The 22,961-nt window shown below is 45.7% G+C and overlaps 1 protein-coding gene across 1 annotated transcript in view; it reads right to left on the bottom strand.

The window, feature by feature from the left end:
• AR (androgen receptor) overlaps positions 1 to 22,961 on the bottom strand; it is a 127,175-nt gene that overhangs the window by 17,207 nt on the left and 87,007 nt on the right. Inside the window, exon 4 of the mRNA XM_089536384.1 lies at positions 13,916 to 14,203. Within this exon, the coding sequence (XP_089392510.1) occupies positions 13,916 to 14,203 (288 nt within the window). The remainder of the gene's footprint in view (positions 1 to 13,915; positions 14,204 to 22,961) is intronic.

The raw sequence follows: 22,961 nt of genomic DNA, 5'->3' as shown, positions 1-22,961 counted from the left end.
ACCAATGGAAAGGGAGATCTGACCACCATGGACGGACCATTGTGAACAGACCAATGGAAAGGGAGATCTGACCACCATGGATGGACCATCATGAACAGATCAATGGAAAGGGAGATCGGACCACCATGGATGGACCATCGTGAACAGACCAATGGAAAGGGAGATCGGACCACCATGGATGGACCATCGTGAACAGACCAATGGAAAGGGAGATCTGGCCACCGTGGATGGACCATCGTGAACAGACCAATGGAAAGGGAGATCTGACCACCATGGATGGACCACCTTGAACAGACCAATGGAAAGGGAGATCTGACCACCATGGACGGACCATCGTGAACAGACCAATGGAAAGGGAGATCTGACCACCATGGATGGACCATCGTGAACAGACCAATGGAAAGGGAGATCTGACCACCATGGATGGACCATCGTGAACAGACCAATGGAGAGGGAAATATGACCACCATGGATGGACCATCGTGAACAGACCAATGGAAAGGGTATACCTGCCTGTATTCAATGGCCTATAAACTAGGCTTTCATGGAGCCAAAAAGGGGGTTGTTCTTTGAAGGAACTGAGGATTAGCATTTTCCAGAACATGCTCAGAGCAATGTATGACTTATTCAAAAATACAAAACCGCACATTAAGAATACATCACATGACTTAAAAAAATTATAGGTAATAAAAATGCTTGGCGTTAAAAACCAAAACAAATTTAAAGAGAGGAATGGCCTGGTAGAGGAACCAATGCCGATGGTGCCACGTATGCCATCTACTCTTTTTTTGCCAACCTATCGTCGGCGGTCGGACTGGTTCTGCAGGATTTTGAAGTCCAAATATTGCTCTTAAAACCTTGGCAGAGAAGTGGAACCTGGGCCCTGGCAGCTACTTAAAAGATTTCAGGCATAGATTAAAGATGCAGATCTTTGCTTAGCTCAAAGGTTTTCCTCTCTGATCAGTTAGATCATGAGATCCTACCTAGAGAAGAGGAAGCAGCAGCAGCAGCAGCAGAACAAGGGCAAGTTTCCATACTTTGGTACTGGTTTTGCAACTATTTTTGCCAAATAGGGGTTTGGGGTTTTTTTTTTTTTTGCACCGTTACCTAAATCCTATAGTTAATCTTCATTAGGCGAGGCTCATTGTATCAACTGGATTTCCCTATATGTTGAATCACCAATTGGTTTGCTCAAGCTGCAATTAATCAAAAATTTAACCATCATCCATCCATCTATCATTATTGATGCTAAAAAAGTGCCTTGTCTTTTGGCTTGTTTTGTGAAAAACCATGCAGTGGAGGACAATTTTTTTCAATGGAGGCTCTTATGGCACCCTGTTAATGACACACATAAGTGTAAGTTGTGCGACATCTGTGGGGTAAGTTGTTCACCATAGTGTGACAACTGCAGTCTGCTGACTGCGGTGAAAGTAGAGTTGCACAGACAGCAATACTGTGCACTGTAGTTGCACACTGCGCACTGGCAACCAGTCAATGATCTGTGTTGCAAAATGCTGCTGTCCTTCATGAGGATTGTGTAGTGCTAGTGTAACATATCCGCATTTTTGGGAGTTTTATGCTATGCAGAAAGGATGTTGGACTGCAGCCTCTGACTCGCTTTCTGAATGTCGGTGACACCATTTCCAAGTCCTCCTTATCTCTAGGGTGGATCCATAGGCCTGTCTGTAATATTGGCACTTAGCGATATCAACATTTTGCTACTTTCCCCTGCTCCAAGCACATTTTAAAAAGCATTGAACAGTGGTTCCCAACCTTAGGGCCTCCCAGAAGCCCCAGCCAACTTGACCAACAGTTGAGAATGATGGGAGCTGAAGTCCAAATCATCTGGAGGACCAAAGGTTGGGAACCAATGATAGAAGTTTGGCAATCAAAATGGAAACTGTAAGAGAAGTAGAAGGGGAAAAAATAATCTCTGGATGCCTTTTGGAAAAAGCTTTCAGGGGGCTTCAGACGTTCAAAACCTTTCTGTTTACTTATGTAAGGTTTACTTGACATGTGCATGAAGTTAGTTCTGAATAAAACGTTTGCCCCAATACATCGAACTGCTCTGTTTTCGTGTCTGTAGCGTAGGAACCTATTCCTATTCTTTCCACTACACTTCTGCCTCAGTAAAAAAAGTCATGCCCAGGAACACATCAACTTTGTGAACGGAGGTCTACCTTCATGCCAAGAGTGGTTACACTTGGTGTTTCAGCTGGGCAGCTAAACCTCCAACGTGTCCTGGGCCTTAAGTTCCTCCACTGCAAAATGGTCATTAAATTTACTCACCCCCCAGAAGTGTATATATGTAGGAGAAGGCTGCGGATGTCTCCAATTGCAACCCTAGGAACCCCACTTAACACAACCCCTGTGGAAGTGCAACCCTTGAGGTGACTATTTGGACCTGGCCAAATTTACCAATCCATTTTCCCCTCCAAGAGAGATGCCTACATTGAACCGAAAATTTATCCCATGTGTTTAGCCTCAGTGAAATGTTTTATTTACTTGTTCGTTTTTGCAGTGAGGATGTGTTCCTCAAAGCAAAGCTAGCTGCAAGTCTTGCCAAATGGCCACAAAACTTGAATTGCATTTTCCAAAGGGCCCAAAGTAGGACTTGACAGACAACAAGAGCTGACTTTGTGTGGTCCTCTCCTTCTTTCCTCTCTGAAAACTGTCCTACTCAGACAGCGCAAGAAGCGAGAGGCATGTCTCAAGATGCTCCAAAGACGGTGGTTTCATTAGAAAATTAATAACCGTGGTGCTTTTAAAACTGGTCGTCTTTGGAGCATCTGGAAACGTGTCTCTGGTTTCTTCTGTGGATTCCATCAAGTGCTTCTGAGTTTCTGCTTCTTCTCGTCACACAAGGCTTTAATCTGGACACCAGAATGAACTTGTTTCACAAACGCTTTCCAAAAACAGACATGCAGAGATGCAATATCAATTTGGTAATGGAAACTCCTTTGACATTTGTACGCAGACGGGTCTGAATCCTACGCTCCCTCAGCATTGCATAAATACCCACATGAGCATGGAATGAATTTTTGAAAATATTCAAAAAATGGCCCAAAACATGTTTTTCAAGTGCTGAGAAAAGCTGACGAGAAAAATCCCGGACTGACGGAAATCTCCACAGTTCGGAACTTACTCTGGACAAAATTCACGCATGGTTGTTTTGCATAGAAAGCAACATTTTCTGCACAGGATAGTTCAACACAGAAATATCAATTTCGGCACAGAAAATGCTACAGTTGGGAGTTTATTCTGCATAAAATCTGCACGTGGTTGATTTGCATAGGAAATAGCAGAGACAGTGTGACTTATCTAAAGTCAGCCAGAGGGTTTCCATAGACGAGTTGGGACTTAACGCTGGTCTCCCATTGGGTTTCCATGGCTGAACAGGCATTTGAATCCATGTATTTCACAGTCCCTAATCCAGCAGTAAAACCACTACACCACACTGCTGCCATGTTCAGTGCCTTAAAGTTGGCTCTGAATTAGAGATGAGCCTGACTTCTCCTAGGGTTTTCTTGGCAAGATTCAGACGAAGGAGGTTCGCCATGGGCTTCCCTGAGGTTGGGACCGAGTGACCAATTTCCGCCATTCATCTCAATATAAAACTGTATTTAAGTACTTAAAAAAACCGTACAACCCGCACTATATGTAACATTACAGTAAAAGCATACCAGCAGCCTAACGGTTACAAGCAATTCAAGACAGTCTCGGCAAATTAAAACCTCATGCTAGTCCCCAAGACCCTTTCGGTGAACCTCTTTCCCATATTTGTGTGGATAGGTTTGCAAGTTAGCAATCTGGACTGGCAAACATGTCAAAAGAGCTGTAAATTGCACCTCTAGTACTGCTACAGTGGCCCCACAATATCCACAGGCATTTGGTTCCAGAATCCCACAGAGATAGGAAAAAATGTGGATATTCACGTCCTTATTATACAATGCAGCAGTGGAAGTGGTGGCATGTCCTGGGCACCAGGTGCACACTTTTCAGCCTCCTTCACCCCTGGAAAGGATGCCAACCAACCACTTCCACCTTCAAACCAAAGACATGGCAGCAACAGTCCTCCGGAGGTGGAGGAGGCTGAAAAACTTGGGTCTTGTGGCCAGGACTTGCCACCGCCTTCACTTTTGGGGGGGGGGGGGGGGAATTCACGATTCTTTGCAAGGATAAGAGCATGTAGAAAGGGTTAACACACACCCGTGGCCCCATGATACTGACATGATACTGCTCCCTATGGTTATTAGAAGTTAAAATTTCACAGACATATATAGTGCTGTTGAACCCTGTAGAAAGCATAGCTGAAAGTTATTTCTTCCTGTTTCCTTATCAGAACAGCGGGCATCACTCATCGGGCAGAAGCACTTAAGGACTTTGGGCAACACAGAAAGTCTTGGCGCAAGATGTCATGATGGTCCTCTGGCTTCAATGGCTTTGGGGGTAAAGGGGGCAGGGAAGAGATAAATTCATGGAGGAAGAGGAAGAGATCTTAAGGGTCATCCATTACAATGGAACCAGGTTGAGAGGTGCCATTTGTTCCTCAGAATACCCGTTCTTCGGGAAAGGAGTGTCACAGAGACATCTTGCTGTCTAGTATTGGAGAAACGTGGGATTAAAGGGGATCCCAGTCTGACCCAGAGAACTCTTCTTAAGTTCTGAGCAGCTCGGGAAGTCTCCGGCAGAAGGGAGATCCACAGGTGGAAGGCAGCCACCCAGAGCTCCTTGATGTCTGGATGCGGAGAGCCGAGGGTACTCTGGCCAGTCATGATGGGGCGCAACGTGCGGCGCTTTCCCTGGAATGCGGCAGCCAACCTGATAAGGGCCTGGGTGGGCAGAACCTGTAACTCAAAAGACAAAATCATGTGCATCACGGAAAGCTACAGTGTGGGAGATGTGAAGGCATGCAGCACTGAGCTGGTCACTTTGGACGGCTCGCTGCAGCGTCCTCACTTGTCTGCTAATATGCAATAGAAACAGACAACACTCCTTGGGAAATGGGCTTGGCTGAGAAGACAGCACTGCGTAAGGGACTGTAGTGGCTCCTGGAAAGAACTAGCTGTTGCTGTCACTGAGAGGCTTTCCAACTGATGGCATCTTGGTTCCAGGCTCAATAAAGCCAAAATGTGCCACGTTCCAGGCTTCCAGGTCAGTCAGTCAGTGAATCCACCTTGGATTTTAGTGTCAAACGTCATTGAACCTGTTTTAAGAGCCTGCGCAGAGATGTCTGCCCATCTCTGGGGACCTGTCTGGGCCATCTCCTGATGTAGGGCTGCAGGTGACAGGGCACTCGATCTGTTATTTTGGGATTTTTAGGGTCTCAGAATGCCTGATAGCCTTGCTGGCACTGGGATTCCTAGATCCCCAGCCTCTGGGAACAAGACAGGGATGTCATTCCTGGGGTGGAACAGGTCTGGTTTCCTTGGGGGGCCTTGACTAGAAAGCTCTATTCAGGTGTTTGATCTTCTGGAGTAAATGGAGGGGCTTTCCTGCCAAAGCTGTCTCTTTGGTGGGGTGAAAGAGTGGCAGAAAGCAGGAAAGGAGGAGTTGTGGGTTTGGTAACACAACCTCCCTCCAGCGGCCTGACCTCCCCAGGAGAGGAGTAAGGGAGGGATGGGAGAGAGGGAAAAAGAGGGTCAGATGTAGGCTATGTAGGTGAACCACAGCAAGAATGGAAATGGAACCTACACTCTGAGTGTAAGGCCTGACTCTCTCCTGAAGGGTCCCAGAAATCTCTGCCAGCCAGCACTAGGGATGCAAGGGCTAGCTCCCTCCAACGGGGTCCCTGGCTCTGGCTCTGGGGAACCTGTGTGCTTTGATGAGGAAGTTTAAGAGTCTGCCTGGATGCCTCCTTCCACCTTCTGCCTCACTCCCTACCCTACCCTGCCCTACCCTACTTCTCCTACCTTCCATCCCTTACTGTACCTTACCCCTCTTTCCTAGGCTATCCTCCCTCCTTCCCTCTCTCCGTACTCTAACCCACCTCTATCCTTCCTTCCATCCCTCCCCTACTTCTCCTTCCTTCCATCCCCTACTGTACCCTACCTTGCCAGTCATTCCTAACCTCCCTCCCGCTCCTACTATACTCTAGCCCACATCATCTTCTTCCCTTTCTCCTACCGTCATCCGTCCTTCCATCTTTCCCCTACTTCTCCTTCCTTCCATCCCCTACTGTACCCTACCTTACCAGACCTTCCTATCCATCCTCCCTCCCCTATTATACTCTACCCTACATCTTCTTCCTCCCTTCCTCCCACTTCTTTTCTCTTCCTTCCTACTCCTATCTGACCCTACCTTTCCTTTCTCCCATCCCCTACTGTCTCCTACCCTACCGCTCTTGCCTATCCACCTTCTACCCTACTTCTCCTTTCTGAGTTCCTGCCTGCCTGCTTTCTCTGGAAGTGAGACCCTTTGGGGAGTGTACTGAAAGGAGGGGTTCTATTAGGCTCGACTGGTGGGCAGCAGGCGGGTTAGTGGGAGAAAAGGAGGGAGAATTCAGAAATGGGAAATGCGTAAGGCGATAGGAAACAGTGAGAATGCCAGCAGTGAAGGTCCAGGTCTCATCAACCAAGTCTAGTGGAGTGAGGGTCAATCAGATATCCTTGCAGAGTTGACCCACTCAAGGTGGGTAGCAAAGAGTTGGATATGCTTGTCCTCCAAGCAAACTTTAGATTCTGGACTAAACCCCAGAATGGCTCCACTGTCCCAGTGATGCAGAAGCCGTAAAGCATCACTGCTGCATTCTATTGTGAATCTAGGAGAGCTGAAACCTCCTGTAACCTTGCAAGCACATAACTGTAGTTGAGACTGCAAATGAATTGGGTGAAGTTCACCCAATGCATAGGATAGGGGTAAAAAAAAATACCAATCAAACATGCAGACAATTCCCCCCTATATAGTAGGCTATGGACTTAGACTATAGGATGTCTTGTTATTCTGTAATTTCTGTGCATTTTGTGGTCAAGCATGCATTTTAAGAAGAGAAAATGGGATTGGTTTGTAATGCCAAGGCATAATTCAAATGTCTTGGACATGCAGCCCACATGCCTTTGGTATGGCAGCATTATGTCTGCTTAGAGTCAAGGCAAAGACACAAACAAGGATATGAATCAGGTGTGTCAAGTAATCCATCACTTACTTGAACACTCAGGCTCTTGTTTGGATGGAAGGCCCCGCAGTGCAACACCGAAACTGTCTTCCAAGTAAATTAGAACTTGGAAGAAACTAGTTACAAATGCCAGGTTACTTGTAAATAGTTCCTTTTCCCCAATAAGAAAGGCATGGTTAAGTGACATGCTGCTTATAACTTAACCACTTCACTTATGTTATAATGTTAACATTTGAGTTGCTTTTACAGATTTGGGGTACACCCATGATGACCCCTATGCCTCTTTTAAAATGTCCTCCTGTGCACCATGCGGATTACGGCTGGAACAGGAGACTGCTTCCAAACAAGAGGTTTTGTGTCTGCCCCATTTTGTACAGATCTTAAGATGCTCTTTCCTCCCGTGAATGTAAGGAACGAAGAGGAGAGGGTTGGTGCAACAACGGAGACTTTTGCATTGCTGTAAGGAATATTGCCCCGATTGCTGCTACTTAGGGATATAACGGATGTCCACAAGTTTTCTATTCCTCAGTGAGCAACAGGGTCTCAATACAAGTGAAGATCTCCTTGAGAAAACGATCAGCCACCTTGTTTCTTTGAGTGCCAAAAATCACTGAAAATGCAACACGCTTCGTTTTTTCTCTCGTAATCACAGTCACTGAAAATCTATGGGATTATTTGTTCTCGCCTAGAAGAAGGAAACATGGGAAAATTTAAGCCACTACAGACTAAGAGATGGAGTCTGAATGCTCCCCTTTACAAATTGCACTGGGCTGGAAAACAAGCTTTTGCTTCCTTTGAGTCAGAAAGGAGTTATTGAAAAGTGTATGTTTTCAGCCTTTGAAAGTATGTCTGTGCATTGTTCATGGATACCTTTGTCAGAGGTGCAAGCCTGATCTACACTGAAAACTATACCACTGTTTTATTAATCCCAGGTTTGTCTTTAAATAATGATGATGATGATGATGTAAGCAAGGATCACCCTCCAAAGTGAACTCCATTCAAAATATTAGGCTAACATGGATCTCATTGGCTGTTTGACGTTGGTATGTTTGGGCAGAACCCAATATAAATTTAATGAGACAGGGGTTTCCTTGCAGGAAAGCAGAACCATAATGGGAAGGCTGGACTCAGACAAGTGAGATGACCCATTTAAAGGCATAAAGGGGATCAGTGCCCATTGGCAGATGTACTTCGTTCAAGATTTCTTCTTTGCATCACACCCAAAGGAGCCAAAGGTCTGCCCTCCCATGGGATACTGCTTCTCATCTCTCTGGAGGGAAGACAAACCAAGGCAGGGAATTCAAAGCTATAGCTGTGTTAGTCTGTAGGATCAGTATGTAGAGAGATCTTGTAGCACCTTTGAGACTTGTTGAAAGAAAGAAGTTGGCAGCAGGATCTTTTGCAGACTTGAGTCTACTTCCTCAGATGCTTTTGGTGGACGGAGATATATATATATATATATATATATATATATGCCATAGGCATGTGAGGATGTCAATTCAAACTGGGGAGGGAATGAAACAGAACCCCCCTCGAAACAGAGACACTGGCGCAATCCCAGGTTATCCAAATGTCTGTCGCCAACAGGATTCCTAATTTCTGTCTGGCTGATCACTGAATTCTCCTCCAATTCTTGTCGGTGTGTTGAGTTTGCAGTCAGAGTTCAACAGCACTTTGTGTTTGTGTGTCATTTTCATAGTTGCTGATGCCATCTCCTCCCCATCTTTGTCATCAATCGTTGTCATCATCTTCCTCCTCCTCTTCTTCTTCTGATTCCTCCTCTTCCTCCTTGTTAGTTCATTTCATTTTATTCATTCCTCCTCTTCATCCTCCCAGTGCAAAACCATTCCCTGAAGTCCTCCTAGCCACGCTTGAACTGAATGCATGCAGGTGCCCAAATGGTGTTAGCGGAGCGATGATAATCCAACACTGTGGAATGCCAGCCGCCTTTGTTAGCTCCATTATGCCAAACCATCCGAACTCGGTCAGAAGCACCAGCTTGGGATCTAAGCGCTCAAGTGTGCTTCTCCGGCCTTCATGCTCCAGGAGGAGAGAGGGCTGTTTCCACTTAACACATTTTGATGAGCTCTGTGAAGCTGGCACTGATGTGCTAACAAGGAAACACAAGCCAGGCAGGTCAGCCACATGAAACACGTGCGCTCTCAACCCTTGGCTGGCTCCAGGCTTTAATTTTCTTCATCCACCTCCATCTTCTTTAGTTCTTGATATGAAAAATATCAAGGGTGAGTTCCTCCCTGATGCCTCAAAGTCCCTTAATCCTCCTTTCCAAATTCACTGAAATCTCCCCGAAGGATGTCGAGGGAGCTTTGCAAACGGTTGGAAAGAAGGAGTGTAATAAATACTCACTTCTCTTATTTTTGCACCCTTGACACACTAGGGTTGCCCATTGGGGAAATAATGGATAGGATGTGTATCTTTAATGGCTGTGCAGAAGAAGACAATATTTCAGCAGCACTCTTGGTGGGAAATAAAACTGCAAGAACTAGTTTGCTGAGTACGGATCAATGCGTTTACCTGTATTTTCAGACTCTGCTTGGGAACCTGGCTGCCATCATAGCCAACTGGACTTCAAGACTGACCGCTAAACAGCTACACAGGGCTAGCGTCAGCAAATATTGCAAGTCTCCTCCTCTTCCCAAAGGGAGACAAACCTATGTACCACTGCTCTTGAAATACCGCAACAAGCAGAGATGAGGGGAGTTCATCACACAATACATATAGTATTATTGCAGAAACGTCTGTCCCGGAGCTCAATAGCTCCTTCTGGAGCATAGGCTTGGTAGCAAAGCCATGGCTGCCTCCGTGCAAAACTTGAAATGGCCCTTTTAAGTCCATCCTCCTTAACGCTGTCTGACCACATCATGGCTGTCTATCAATCTAACCCTGCGAATGAGACGCAGGGGACCTCAGCTGCCACTTGATGGTCTCCATCCTTATAGAATAAACGAAGAAGAGCTTGAGAGGGAAAGGCAAAATAAGAACATGGCCCCTTGTTTGCAAATTCTGCCCCCTTTGCATTGAAAAGCTTTTGCAAGACTTTTTTTTCTGTAGCAGCCTTTTCCAGCCAAGACAACTCAAAATTTGCCAGAGAGATGTTACACACACAAACACACAATGCACTCGTGGTGACTATTTCCTATCTGCGGCCTCCTCATATGGTGAAACAAGCACATGTCGGGTGCTGCGACATTAATTTTTTCCCTTTGAGAATACAACATATCATTTATTTTCTTTTAAAAAGGCAATCAATCATGCAGACCCAGCAAAAATGTTGACAAGGGCGGATAAACAAACTCCAGAAAGCCTCCTTCTGCGTGACTCAGACAGAAAACGGCCCGCCGGATTCAGCAACGTTTTATAAGCAGGACGGCATGTATTCTGCAGCAAGTGCTTTCTGAAAAGAAGTGTTTCTGAGAGCAAACATATACAGATATATTTGGAGCCGACGGAGATATTTCAGTTCATGTGGTTTGTGAATCATTAGCATTTATATCCTGCTCTTTCTCCAAACTCCTCAAAGCAACGTACAACCTTTCCTTCCAGTTGACCGCATTAGCTTTATGACAACCCTGTGAGGTAGACTGGGAGAGTGACCGGCCCAAGTTAATGGCCGAGTACAAAATGGAACCTTTTACACAAGCTCTCTAGACCAGTGACCCCCTTGCGGCCATAAATCCCGCCCCTTTTCTAGCTGGCGGCCTCCTTGATTGGTTGGGAGGCCAGAACGGGGCAGGACTTCTGTCTGCCTACAAGCCCCAGCGGCCTTTGCAGCCAGAAGTTCTGCCCCTTCCCAACCTTCCAACCAATTAGGGAGGCCACTGGCCAGAAGAAGGGATGGGGCTTCTGGCCACAAAGGCTGCTGGAAGCCCCGCATGATCATGGTGGTGGTAGCGGCGGCGGTGGCAGCTCCGCGCGATCATGGCAGCGGCTGGCCAGAGGAGACTTGGCTGCCCTGGAGGAGGAGGGTTGGACCCCAACCTGGTGACCCCCGAGAAAGGGTCATTTGACCCCCAAAGTGGTCGCGACCCCCAGTTTGGGAACCACTGCTCTAGACGCCCTAGACTCCACCAGCTCTCTAGACTTTCAACAATGTTACCTATGGATGAGTATTAAGGGGGGGGGGGGGAATAGCTTGCTACACTGAATTAAGAGGTTTATATCAAGGGTCGGCAAGTTCTTTGAGGGCCACATTCATTGTGACAGATGTCCCCAGGGGCCACATTCTAGTGGTGGATCCAAAAATGCCAGCCATATTTGCTATTAATTAATCCTCAAGAGAGGCATTTCAACTCACAGAATGGGGGGGGGGGGGGGGAATGTTACCGAAGCTGGAAAACCCACAAAACCAGGGTGTCACGGGGGACACACTTATCTGGGGAAGCCCCTAGAAGAATGGACTGTGGCTCCAGCATATGATTTACACCACACGCAGGAATCTTTATTGCGAGGACCATAAAAGATAAGGAGGTTGTCACGCACAGAGCTCACCGAGTTCAAACGTCTCTCAGGTTCAAACATGGGTAACCCTTGGCAAGTCCCTCTTTTGCAACCCAAACTCCTTGTCAGGATGGTTGGATGCAGGAAAGATAAGGGAAAGGATGGAAATATGCTCAAACTGTTCTTGATGGGGCAAAAGAAACTACGCTGGGGATGCAATTCTTGAAAGAAGCAACCATCAATTTAAGCCATTTTCTTCCCAGTACAAGAAAAGTCTTCATAAACTATTGAAGTCTATCTGCAATTCGAGACTAGCTCTGCTCAACATTTGTATGTGGTTATTTCACACAGACAAAGCATTTTCTATTCAAATCATCTACAGGCGATTTGCACAATTCGTCCCCAATCGCAGCCTTTCCTGCAAAACGTTTTGCACAGAAAATGCTGTTTTCTGTGCAAAAATACTAAGTGTGAATTTTGTGTGGAATAAGTCCAAAAGTGTGAAAAATGTCACCAGTCCAGGATTCTTCTCAAGGAGGTTTCTCAGTGCTTGAAAAAACATGTATTATGATGGCATGCATTTCGGCTTATAAAAGAAACAGAAACTGGGCACATCCAAAGGAATTCACAGAAGGAACTGGAAACGCATCTCAAGATGTCCAAAGGGTTGATATTTTATTAATTTAAACCCCCCCCCCTGCGTTTCAGCCTCTGAATATAAGCCCTTCCTTGAGCTACTCAGATCCAAAGTTCGGTAATTTCAAACCATTTGCAGAACTACTAAAACCAATAAATAGTTTGAGAATTCCCGGTTCTAACATTTCTGAACTTGGATTGTAAGTTGCCACTGAGAAAGGCCTTGGAAGTATTTGTAGGATGAAACATGCCCAGCTAACTTAGAAAATAACTAATAACTAACTAAATAATCATTTTGAGCATCTTGAGACTTGTCTACAGTTTCCTAAGTCAGACTCAGGGCATTGCAACCCACTTCTATGGACAGATGTTCTCTGCCAAATGCACAATGGAGAAACCTGCTCCATCCTACATTTCCTCAGTTGCAGTCTCCCTATCATTGAAGCCAGCCATTTTCTAGTTAGTGCAAAATAGAGGAGCAACAGAGATGTGTTTTCTTGTAACTTGACACACAGCAATGACATTATCTGCAAGGATGTCCGGAAGATCCGCGGATGACCATGGAGACACCCATCATTGTGTCCAGCTATAGGAAAATAGCTAGATGCTTCTCTGCTGCTCCTCCTCTCCAGTGTCCACCAGTAAGAAACTGGGATGAGTGGCTGCAATGTGGGGTGGTGGTTTGGAAAGTTTGGATGAGAGACTATCATTGCTATAGATTCCAGTACAAGATTGTGACTTTTGATGGTACCACACTTTTATAATTCTCATGCATTTATGCAAAAGCACCCGGTTACATTAAACCATTTGGGATGGATTAGTCCCCCCTCTGCTAAAATTGGGTTTTCACAAGACAGCTAATTGTAATTTATTAAGAAACCTCATCTTCTGGAGTTATATATTCTAAAACTCTTTCCTCTGAGTTATTATTGCTTTATGGGTGCAGTTCTTACGCCTGGTTTGTTTACTCCGCTCTCTTCTTGGCAATCATCTTAATTGCAAATGATGGGCGGGAATGTCACTTTAATAGCAAATAATGGAACACAAACAATTAAAAGAGGCATGGACTGAGTGTAACATGCAAATACGTGTCTTCAAATGGTTTTACATAATAATAAATAGCAGTAGATTTGTTATTTTTCCTGCTTGGCGCGGAAGGGCAGAGGAGAAGAACAAAACCAGTTCCGTTTATAAGCCTCAACCAAGACATCAGACGGAAGAACCCCAAACCAAAGATGGAAGAAAAACCCAAAACATCTCCAGACCAGAAAGAGAGAAGTAAAGAGAAAGGGGAATTCATGCTATTGCATTATAGTGCTATGATTCCACCTGAACTGCCATAGTTTCATCCAGTTGAATCCTGTAACTGGAAGTTTGGGGAGGAAGACCTAGAATTCTCAGCCAGAGAGCCCTAGTGCCTCACCAAACTACATATCCCAGTGATTGCAAAGGATGTTGCCATGACAATTGCTGTAATTGCGTAGCATGAATGCGCCCAGAGAGAAGCAGCACTTAAGCCGAAGGAACCAAGCCTCGAGTGCATGGAGCAAATATATGAACGGCCACCAGACGTCACCGCATGCTTGCGGGAATCCATCTTGAATTTCCAAGCACAGCTTGGGTAGAAGCGTCTTCACAATGTGATGTGAAGCCAGACAGATTTTGCAGATAACAACACGGGACGGAGAAGACGGACGGGTGCCTTACCTGGCAGAGCCTTTGCCCATTTCACCACGTGGACCAGCTGCCTCTCCCCAAGCTCATTCAGGCTGGTCAGAAGGGCGGCGAAGGAGTCCGGCTGGTTGTTGTCATGGCCTGCGCAAACCACGCCCGGCTCGATGGCTTCCAGGACGTTGAGGAAGATGGGCTGGCACTCCAGGCTGTCGATGCGCGACATGGACATCTTTGGCGTTTGCTCCTCCGTGGGACTCGAGGGGCCGGCTGCCTCGCCTTCTTCTTGCATCTTCAGGTTGCCCAGCTTCTTCAACTTGCGGGCTGAAGAGGAGAGAGAGGAAAAGGTGCTGATGGTTACTGAGCAGACTTTCCACCATGAAAGCCATTATGAAAGAAGTGGAAGAGAAAAGCAAGGTGAGAGAGGTGGTTAGATGATGAAATTAGAGGATGAAGCATTGGGGGGCTCTTGGACCCAGATCCCAGAAGATACCAATCCTTTTGTCTGTGCATGCAAGGAGGGATAAATGCCATAGATTTTGCACCACTGTGGAAGAAAATGAACATTTCTATCCATATTCGAATGACTCAAGAGGGGCTAGGAGGGGGAAGAAATGTGGGTGCACTTGCAAATGGAGTGCATTATCCGTTTTCTTCCCTTCAAAGCCCAGGCCAGCTGTGCCTTCATTGGCTGGACTGCTTTCTACCCTTAGTAAGCAATGGTGGGTGGAGTGGGCTGGAGAATAGTCCCCTTGCATCCCATCAATACACACACACACACACACACACACACTCTCTCTCTCTCTCTCTCACACACACACACACAGAGTCGCCCCTCCTAATGCATGGATCTGAGATCCGCACCCTTGAATATACGCAGAGAGGCGACCTCCGCTATTTGCAATAGCGCGCACATGGAGGTACGCTCCATTCAAGCCTATGGGGCTTGAATAAGCGCGACCCTCTGTTTTTGCGGGTGTCTGTGACCGGAACAGATCCCCCACAAAAATGAAGGGCCAACTCTCTCTCTCTCTCTCTCTCTGTGTGTGTGTCTGTCTGTGTGTGTGTATATTGACATACCCAAGTGTAAGCCACAATTATATGCAAACATGTCACTAACAAGATGCCACCCCAAGTGGCCTACAATGAAACATGAAAACGCAGCCCCCAAAAAACCCACCCATTTCTCCCTCATTTTACTTTATGGATAAAGATGATAGTAGGGTTGTGGTAGATGAGGACCAGTTTCAGACACTTCAGAAACAGTGTACGTTTCAGTTTATTGCTTTAACATATTTCACCGGGCTTTGCCTTGCTTTTACTTCTCAAATGGCCCAACACTGCTTTCACCTCCTACAATAATCTTTCTCACCGTTTTACACTATTGCTTTACTTTATGTTGCCTTCGAATCGTCAGAACTGAGGGTAGGATGTAAGTACTGCAAAGAGATGTATGGTTGATCCTTCCACTTGCCCTCTCCAAACCCTTTTGCCTCTGCATGCGAGGAGGATTTAATTGCTGTGGATTCTGCACTTCTGCAGAAGAAAATGAATATTGCTCTGCACCATTCTATCTGTATTCAAACGACCAAAATCCTTTGGCACAAAAAACATGTTTTCTGCACATAAAATGTGTTCCCCACAAAGGAAACAGTTTCTTCTGTAAAGGAAATCCAGTTTCTGTACTATATATATATATATATATATATATATATATATCCCCATTCTTTAATGCCATTAAAGTACATTGGGATGTTTGAATACTGGGGGAAACAGTGACAAAGTATTCAGAGTTTCTAGTTTTGTCCTAATTTCACCTAAACCTTTCCAGCTCCTTTAAAGTATAGAATAAAAATCCAGTTTGGATCCAGTGCCTACCGAAATAGGTGCCACCGACCGCCTCTGGGACCAAGGTTTTATGCGACTGGACATCTCCGTATTGGAAATCTCCAATATGGAACCAAACCCTCAAAGCCTTTATGTTCCTCTGTCTTTCTCTTGCCTGGAAACCCAAACAGGATCCAAGGCGGACAGAAATGCTGATCTTCCCCTTCGATGGGGATTTAAAGAGATCCTCTCAGCAGGCAGCAACCTTCACATCCAGACCTTGGCATCTTATTACACCAGCAGCCATGAACAAAGCACTAGGAAGTCTGTGGTTAAGGCTCTGTAATTCTCTCCAAAACACTCTGTTTGTTGCATTTATCTATTTATTCTTCACGGTGACTATGGTAATAATCGGCAGGCCCATTGCCACAAAGTCTGCAGAGCTAGGCTTTTCTTATTCACGGCAGCCAATGTACCCGACAGCATTTCACAGATGCGAAGTGGAACGCCTGCTGTGGCCATGCAACATAAGTCGAAGTTGCAAAGAGATATTAACGGGGAAGAGCAGACAAGCTTGGAAAGGCTGCGGTAGTTTGCTTTTGCTTGGATCTCATGGGTTAAAGGAGTGCAAAGCACTTTTTGAACTCAGTTTGCAGCGACTGGAGTAAGCTGAGGACAAAGTGGGAAAGTAGGAGGAGAGAGAAACCGGGACATTTTAAGAGCAGCTGAAAAAGTGGGAATGCAGAGGATTGATCAGGACTGTTTCTGCCAAATGAGGACAGTTGGTGGATATAATTAAAATAACTCCCCCTTTTAGTCCTGCTCCCTCTCCAACTCCACCGTTACTCCATGCCGTAACACCCCTTGGAGCAAGAAATAGGAAGACAATGAATTAAGAAAAGGGAGAGGGAGACAGAGAATAACCCTAACCGCTCGACTTCAGCGGGAGAAGCAGCATCCATGCAATCTGCTTTCCTTGGGGTTCTGGCTCCCGACGTTAAAATGATACTTATCTGGAACTTCCTTTGGCTGTAATTAGGGAAAAATAATAAGCCTCCAAACGTAAAAACATCAAATCAAAGAGCAGCCCCGTAAATCAAGGCAAAAGCTGATCTTTAAATAATATGTTTTGGATGATCTACAGTAAGAGCAATTAAGGGGAGGCTGCTCTGTAAAGAAGGAAATAAAATAAAAATGGGAACACGGCAATAAAAAGAAGAGTAAGCTTCAGGGGGAAAAAAGAAAAACAAGAGCAAAGTGCAGGGTGACATCTCCTGGTGTTGTTTGTGCAGGTCAGAAGCAAAGGAACGAGAGAAAGAGAGAGAAAGAGAGAGGGAAGGGAAGGGAGAGCAGCTGAATGAGATCTTCTCTTCTCAGGCTCCCATGAAGTTCTGACTTTGTGCCATGCTTTTAATGCTTCGCTTAATCTGATCCACGCTCAAGGTCCTTATGATGACATTTACAGCCCTAAATGGGACTTCAATATTTGAAGGAGAGTTATTCTATATTTACTGTTTAAATTAATTTGCATGCTGCTCTTATGAGAAAAGTTGGGACCTAAACACCGGAATAAGAACCAGATTGACACCTGTCTCACCGAACAGAAAGGCTTCCCTTGGAAGAACGCCCAGAGAAGGTGAACTGAGGAGAGAAGGAAGGGTTGGTCAAAAGGCAAACATGGGGCAAGTGCCAGTTTCAATCAGCTGTTTATTGCCCTTTTTAAAAGTCGACGTGTTTTGAGCAGAAAGTCCCTTTAGGCTAAGACTGGGAGCAAGAACTCTGTCTGAGAGTCGCTGGCAAATCCTTGAGATAAATACAGTCCACAGAGGAAAAGCTGGCATTTGCTGTAGCATTAAGTGCCTTCTTAAGGCTGTATGCCTCAGAGTTCCTACGTGCAGAATTCAATTTCTGGATTGCCTAGAGATTACGATTCAGTGGTAGACCATGGGCTTTTCAGGCAAAAGGCTGTAGGGCCAGTTCTTGACCTCTCCAGGTATCAGCTAAGCCTGGTTTGGTCACAGCCCGCCTGGACTCTTGGGTCCAGTTCTGGGCCCCCAGTTCATGGAGGATATGGACAAGCTGAAACGTGTCCAGAGGAAGGTGACCATCATGGTTAACGGTCTGGAAGCCTATGAAGAAAGGTTCTGGAAGTTGGGCATGTTTAAGACTGAGAGGTGATATGATAGAGCCCTCTCCAAATATCTGAAGGGATGCCACGCCGAAGATGGAGTGAACATGTGTTTTGCTGCTCCAGAGATTAGGACATGAACCAATGGGTATAAATTACAAGACATCCTACCTAAATATTAGGAAGGCTTTCTTGACTGTTAAGAGCTCTTTGAAAGTGAAACAGATGTCCTTGGGAAATGGTAGACCTGCCTTCTGTGGTGGCTATTAAACAGAGGTTCCACAGATATCCTTCAACAGTGCTGTCGTTGTGTCTTCTTGCAGAGCAGGGGGTTTGACCCTTGCGGACCCTTCCAACTCAATCATTTTATGATCTGGTGGAATCTACACTCTACATTCTATGATCCAGTGCTCTGAAAACCAGTGAGCAAGAGAATAGGGAAGCGAGATTTCCATTTCAGATGAAAAAGAAACCTACGGTGAAACTTTACAAAGTTGACAGTTGGAGCTACCACCCCAGGAAAAAATGACCCGCAGTTTATTTTAAGAGACCTTAAATGAAGAAACGCTTTCTCTAGAGATGGCAAGTATTTTCTGTGTTTTGAATGCTCTGCGCACGTGGCAACCTTGAGCAAAGAGTCACTTGCTTGGTAGGTCTTCAACTTTGTTTTGCAACAAGAGGTCATTTTGACAGGCTAGGCACTCCGACAAACATGGAACAACGGCCAGTTTCTGTCTTTGCTGCACAGCTGTTGCAAACACAGATATTCCGCTTGCTTCCCCTTGTCTCCCTTTAGTAAATATGTCCTGGATTCTTGCTGATAATAACTATAGTTCAATGGGCCTGGAAGGAGCAAAACTGCTCTCCGCAAATGGATAAAACCGATCTCCATGTAAGTCTGTGCGTGTGTCAGAGGAAAAAGGAGGAGAGATGGAGGGGAGATGTTTATTAAACGTTGTGTTTATCACTAGAATGAGGAGGAGTGGGGAGGGAAGATCCCCATAATAACCCACACACTGGCCTTTCATCTGCTCTCGCTAAAGTACAAAACCTGCCACAGGCTGGAAAACAACAGCGGTAGCTTGATCCATCCACTTCAGCGCAGCGTCTGGTGCATCGTCTCAAGCAACAGAGGAGGGAAGTGGCCAAAGCCTTGGGCTGGAGGTGGGTTGGTGGGTCTTTTGGGGTACGCCAGGTCAAGCATGAAATGCACTTAAGGGAAAAAAGGGGGCTGAAGTTGGCAACCTAGGAGCCAAGAGAAGAGCCTTCTGTAATACGAGATGGAGCTTCCCATCGACAGACGGACACAAGGCCATAAAGCTGGAATGTTCCCTTAAGGACGGCTACTTCTGCCAGAGGGAGGGAGAGCCATTACTCATTTTAAAGGCCCTTTTCCCCCATCAGAAAACACAATGTGCCCAATGCAAAGATGGGGAGGGGATGGAGGCACTGTTTCCACCGTGAAACTTTCCTCCAGTCTCCAAATTTCTAGCATTTGTAGGGGATAAGACAAGGGAAAACCACTCGCCCAAATGCGTCTGAGAAAGTAGACTCAAGTCTTCCAAAGCTCATGCTGTCAACTTGTTTCTTTCGGTTAGTCTCAATGGTGCTACAAGATCTCTTTACAGACCAATTTTACAGACTAGCATGGCTATATCTTTGAATTCACTCACCCTAGAACTCTTCCTTTTCTTGCACCTGCCGTCCTGCCCCTTTGCAAGGGATGCCTAAACTTGATTTCTAAAGGCTCAGCTGGAGTTTTAAGTTAGTGGAATGCTGGACCATTTGGGGAAATTTGAAGGGAAGTTTCAATTTTTGTGGGGGGGGGGGGGAATCATTCTTATTTGGAGAACGAATCCCTCTGTTTCATCTGCTCCTGGATGGACAGAATCCTCCAACACTGATTGCAAGCATTCCTTAATATGCTGCTGCCACAGTGCAGGATTGATGCATTTTGGCACCACTTCCCCTGCCATGGCATCCTGGGATTTGTGGTTTGTTGTGGCACTGGACACTCTGGGTGGATGATAGCCGAGGTCTACAGAATGCTAGCAGACATTTAGTTTCGAGCTATTTCTCAGATCATGGCCTCCATCTATCTTTTGGCACTGGTCCTTCTCCCCTTCTCCAGTGGGCCAGGTATTCCTTTATGCCCCGCTGGCCTGGAGACACCTGTTCAGCATTAAGCCTAGTGATACTTGAACCCGAACTTATGGTCTTTAGGAGTAGAGCCAAGGGTCCTAATGCCATGAATGCCTAGAGAAGTGAAAAGGTTGCCGGCCATTGGGGTCTTTTCCAGATCGGTGGCTTTCTGGGGAAGGGGCAAATTCATGGAGAAAATCCCAATACCAGTTTGCATGAAGAACACCTGAAAGGTTTGTGGAAGGGATGTTTATATATTTTATTTATTTATGGGATTTCTATCCCGCCTTTCTCTCGGATTCCAAAACGGGAGTTTAAGTACTGCCTGCCTCCAAGAAACCTTTTGAAACCCTAGTGACCAAAATGGGGAGGTCTGTGCTTTATTTGGGGGAAGAGAGACTAAGGGGCCATTCTGCATCCAGACACAGGAGTTTTGAGGCAATGAAGCACTCTCTCTCTTCCGCCACCCACTCACTCTAAGCAGCCCAATTTCTCCTGCTTTGCTGCTGGTTCCAGTCCTAAGTTGCTGGCTGATTATTAATAAACGGTTAATAGCAAACATCCTGCTTTGAAAAGACGCTTGGATGCCGTGGGAGAGAGAGAGAGAGAGAGAGCGAACCCAGAGCCCAGGGAGGGTTTTGGAAATGGGAGCATACGGCGCACTAATTCGCCATTGCTTTTCAGCTCCCATGAAAAACAAAGATCAAACAGACAAGGCAGAAAGGGTTAGAGTGACCTGCGAGGGAAGGAGAGACACAGATACACACAAACACAGAGAAAGCTCTCATTTTTTACCAGTTTGTCCCAAATAAGAACATGACCTTGCGAATGGATGACCTTTACTTGCAACATTCAATTAAGCAGGAGCAAGAAAGAGAGAGAGAGAAAGAGAGGGATAGGAGATAGATGCCGGTGTGCATTTATGTGGAGATGGATGGATGGATGGATGGATGGATGGATGGATGGATGGATGGAGAGACTCCATATCCTCCCAACATTTCACATCAGAGTCTGCTCAAGATGGCAAAAGTTACTAGACAGAAGAGGCTGCAGTTTGCTTTTGCCTGAATGTATATGAGAGGGCATTACTTTGCCTCCTTTTCTCCTCTTCAGCTACAGAGCTCAGTGCAAACTCCTTTTGCACTTTCAATTCAGTTTGCAGCTACTGAAGTAAGCTGCGGACAAAGGTGGAAACTGGGACATTTTAAAGGTATCTGGGGAAAAAAGTGGAACGGCAGAGGATTAATTGGGGCCATCCTCACCTAGTCGGAACAGTTGTATACAGATAAATAGATAAAAAAGAATGTGAAGGAGAAGGCTTTCACGGCCGGCATCCATAGACTTGTGCAGATGACCGCTTCTTGAACACGGCCGAAAAACCTACCAAAAAGCTATAGATAAAAAGAACATTCCTCGCATTCCCTTGGCTGACATTGACAATCTTATTTAAGATTTCAATGGAACAAAAGTTTGACCGGAAGTACCTACAGCCCTTGAAATTCCCGTTGCATCAAGTTCTATGTAAACGCACTAGATCTTTTAAAAGTTCAATGAAAGAGAGAATGGTGATGCACGCAAGAGACTTTGAACATGGGAGACCTATTTAACTACTGCGCTTAATAGCTGTTGACAGATCTACCACAGCTACCAATCATCACTACAACTTTGTGAAAGAGGATTCCATGGCCTCAGGCCAGTTTCTGGATGGCAAATCAACACTTGCGTAGCTACACCCCCTTCTGCCGAATACCAGCATCGTGCAACTGATGGTGGATCCATCAACATGCCGGTGGAGTTTCCCATTGTGCAATGGGGAACAATGCACAGGGACTCTTTCCGTAATCCCAGTGAATCAAATGCGACTCTGAAGGCATTGATGAAGTTGCGCACCATCCAAGAATGCACAACTGCATGGGTAGGATCCTCTTGACTAGTCCTATTTAGAGCAGACCCACTGAATCAATGATCAATACTGTCAACACATGGGTCAATCCATTTGACTCTATGGCTCTACTCTAGTCGGGGCTAACAATAGGATTCTGGGCCATGTGAAGTGGTTACATGTGTGGGACCTGGCTTACACAACCATGGATTCATTATGTACACTGTATGTTGGCGAAAAAAATGCAACTGTATGTGTAAGCAAACTTACCAAGGTATATGGAACCATCAAGATAACTAAGATGAGGCTGACATATCATGAGATGAAGTGACTTGTTGGACAAAGAGATTGCGCTTGGTAAGATTTATTATTATTATTATTATTATTATTATTATTATTATTATTATTAATAGCTTGTTTATATCCTGCCCCTTGAGGTCAATTTAAGACAGTAGGGAATGTGGAAGACCATGTTTAACAGATGGATCGATTCAATCTGCCCTGAATTTGCAAGGCCTGAACAATACAACTGAACAACTGGGGTCTTCTTGGAAGTCTCTCATTCATAGGGTTGCCATAGGTTGAGGCCAACTGGATGGCAACTAACAAGAAGAACAGGCTGCCTACCTATAATTGTGGTTCTTCAAGTGGTCATCTGTGCAATTGCTCCCATGTGATGTGAGTCACAGAGACCACAAAGAAGAAGAAGAGGAACATTGGCACCAAGAGGATGATCCGCCCTACAGAATGTGGAGTTGTGTTTGTTCGTCACAAACAACCAGCCACCAGGGATTTGTGAGCTGACCAAGGATGCTAAGCCTTTTCGCTGGGACACCCTTGACCCTGAACGAACAGGTCACGCCACAGGTCACCGATGTCTTGTCAACGGTGCCAATTTGATGAAGTGCCCGACAGAGACAAGAACGGCATAGTCCCTAAATGCCCATTCTGTGCTCACCTTGCCCGGCTATTTACTTGCAAATTTGAAACAGCTGATTGTCCTTAACAGCCCATTAATTGGAACACCTGATGATGTGTGCTTTCCACCTTAACACACTCGGCATGCGAGGTGGCTCAAGGGGGGACCAGCGGCTGAGCGGCCA

The sequence above is a fragment of the Sceloporus occidentalis genome, unplaced genomic scaffold (genome assembly GCF_023333645.1).
Source record: "Sceloporus occidentalis isolate IW3139 unplaced genomic scaffold, rSceOcc1.0.p SCAF_8, whole genome shotgun sequence".
Lineage (NCBI taxonomy): Eukaryota > Metazoa > Chordata > Lepidosauria > Squamata > Phrynosomatidae > Sceloporus > Sceloporus occidentalis.
The sequence above is the reverse complement of the archived record's forward strand: the minus strand, read 5'-3'. Positions and strand labels throughout refer to the sequence as shown.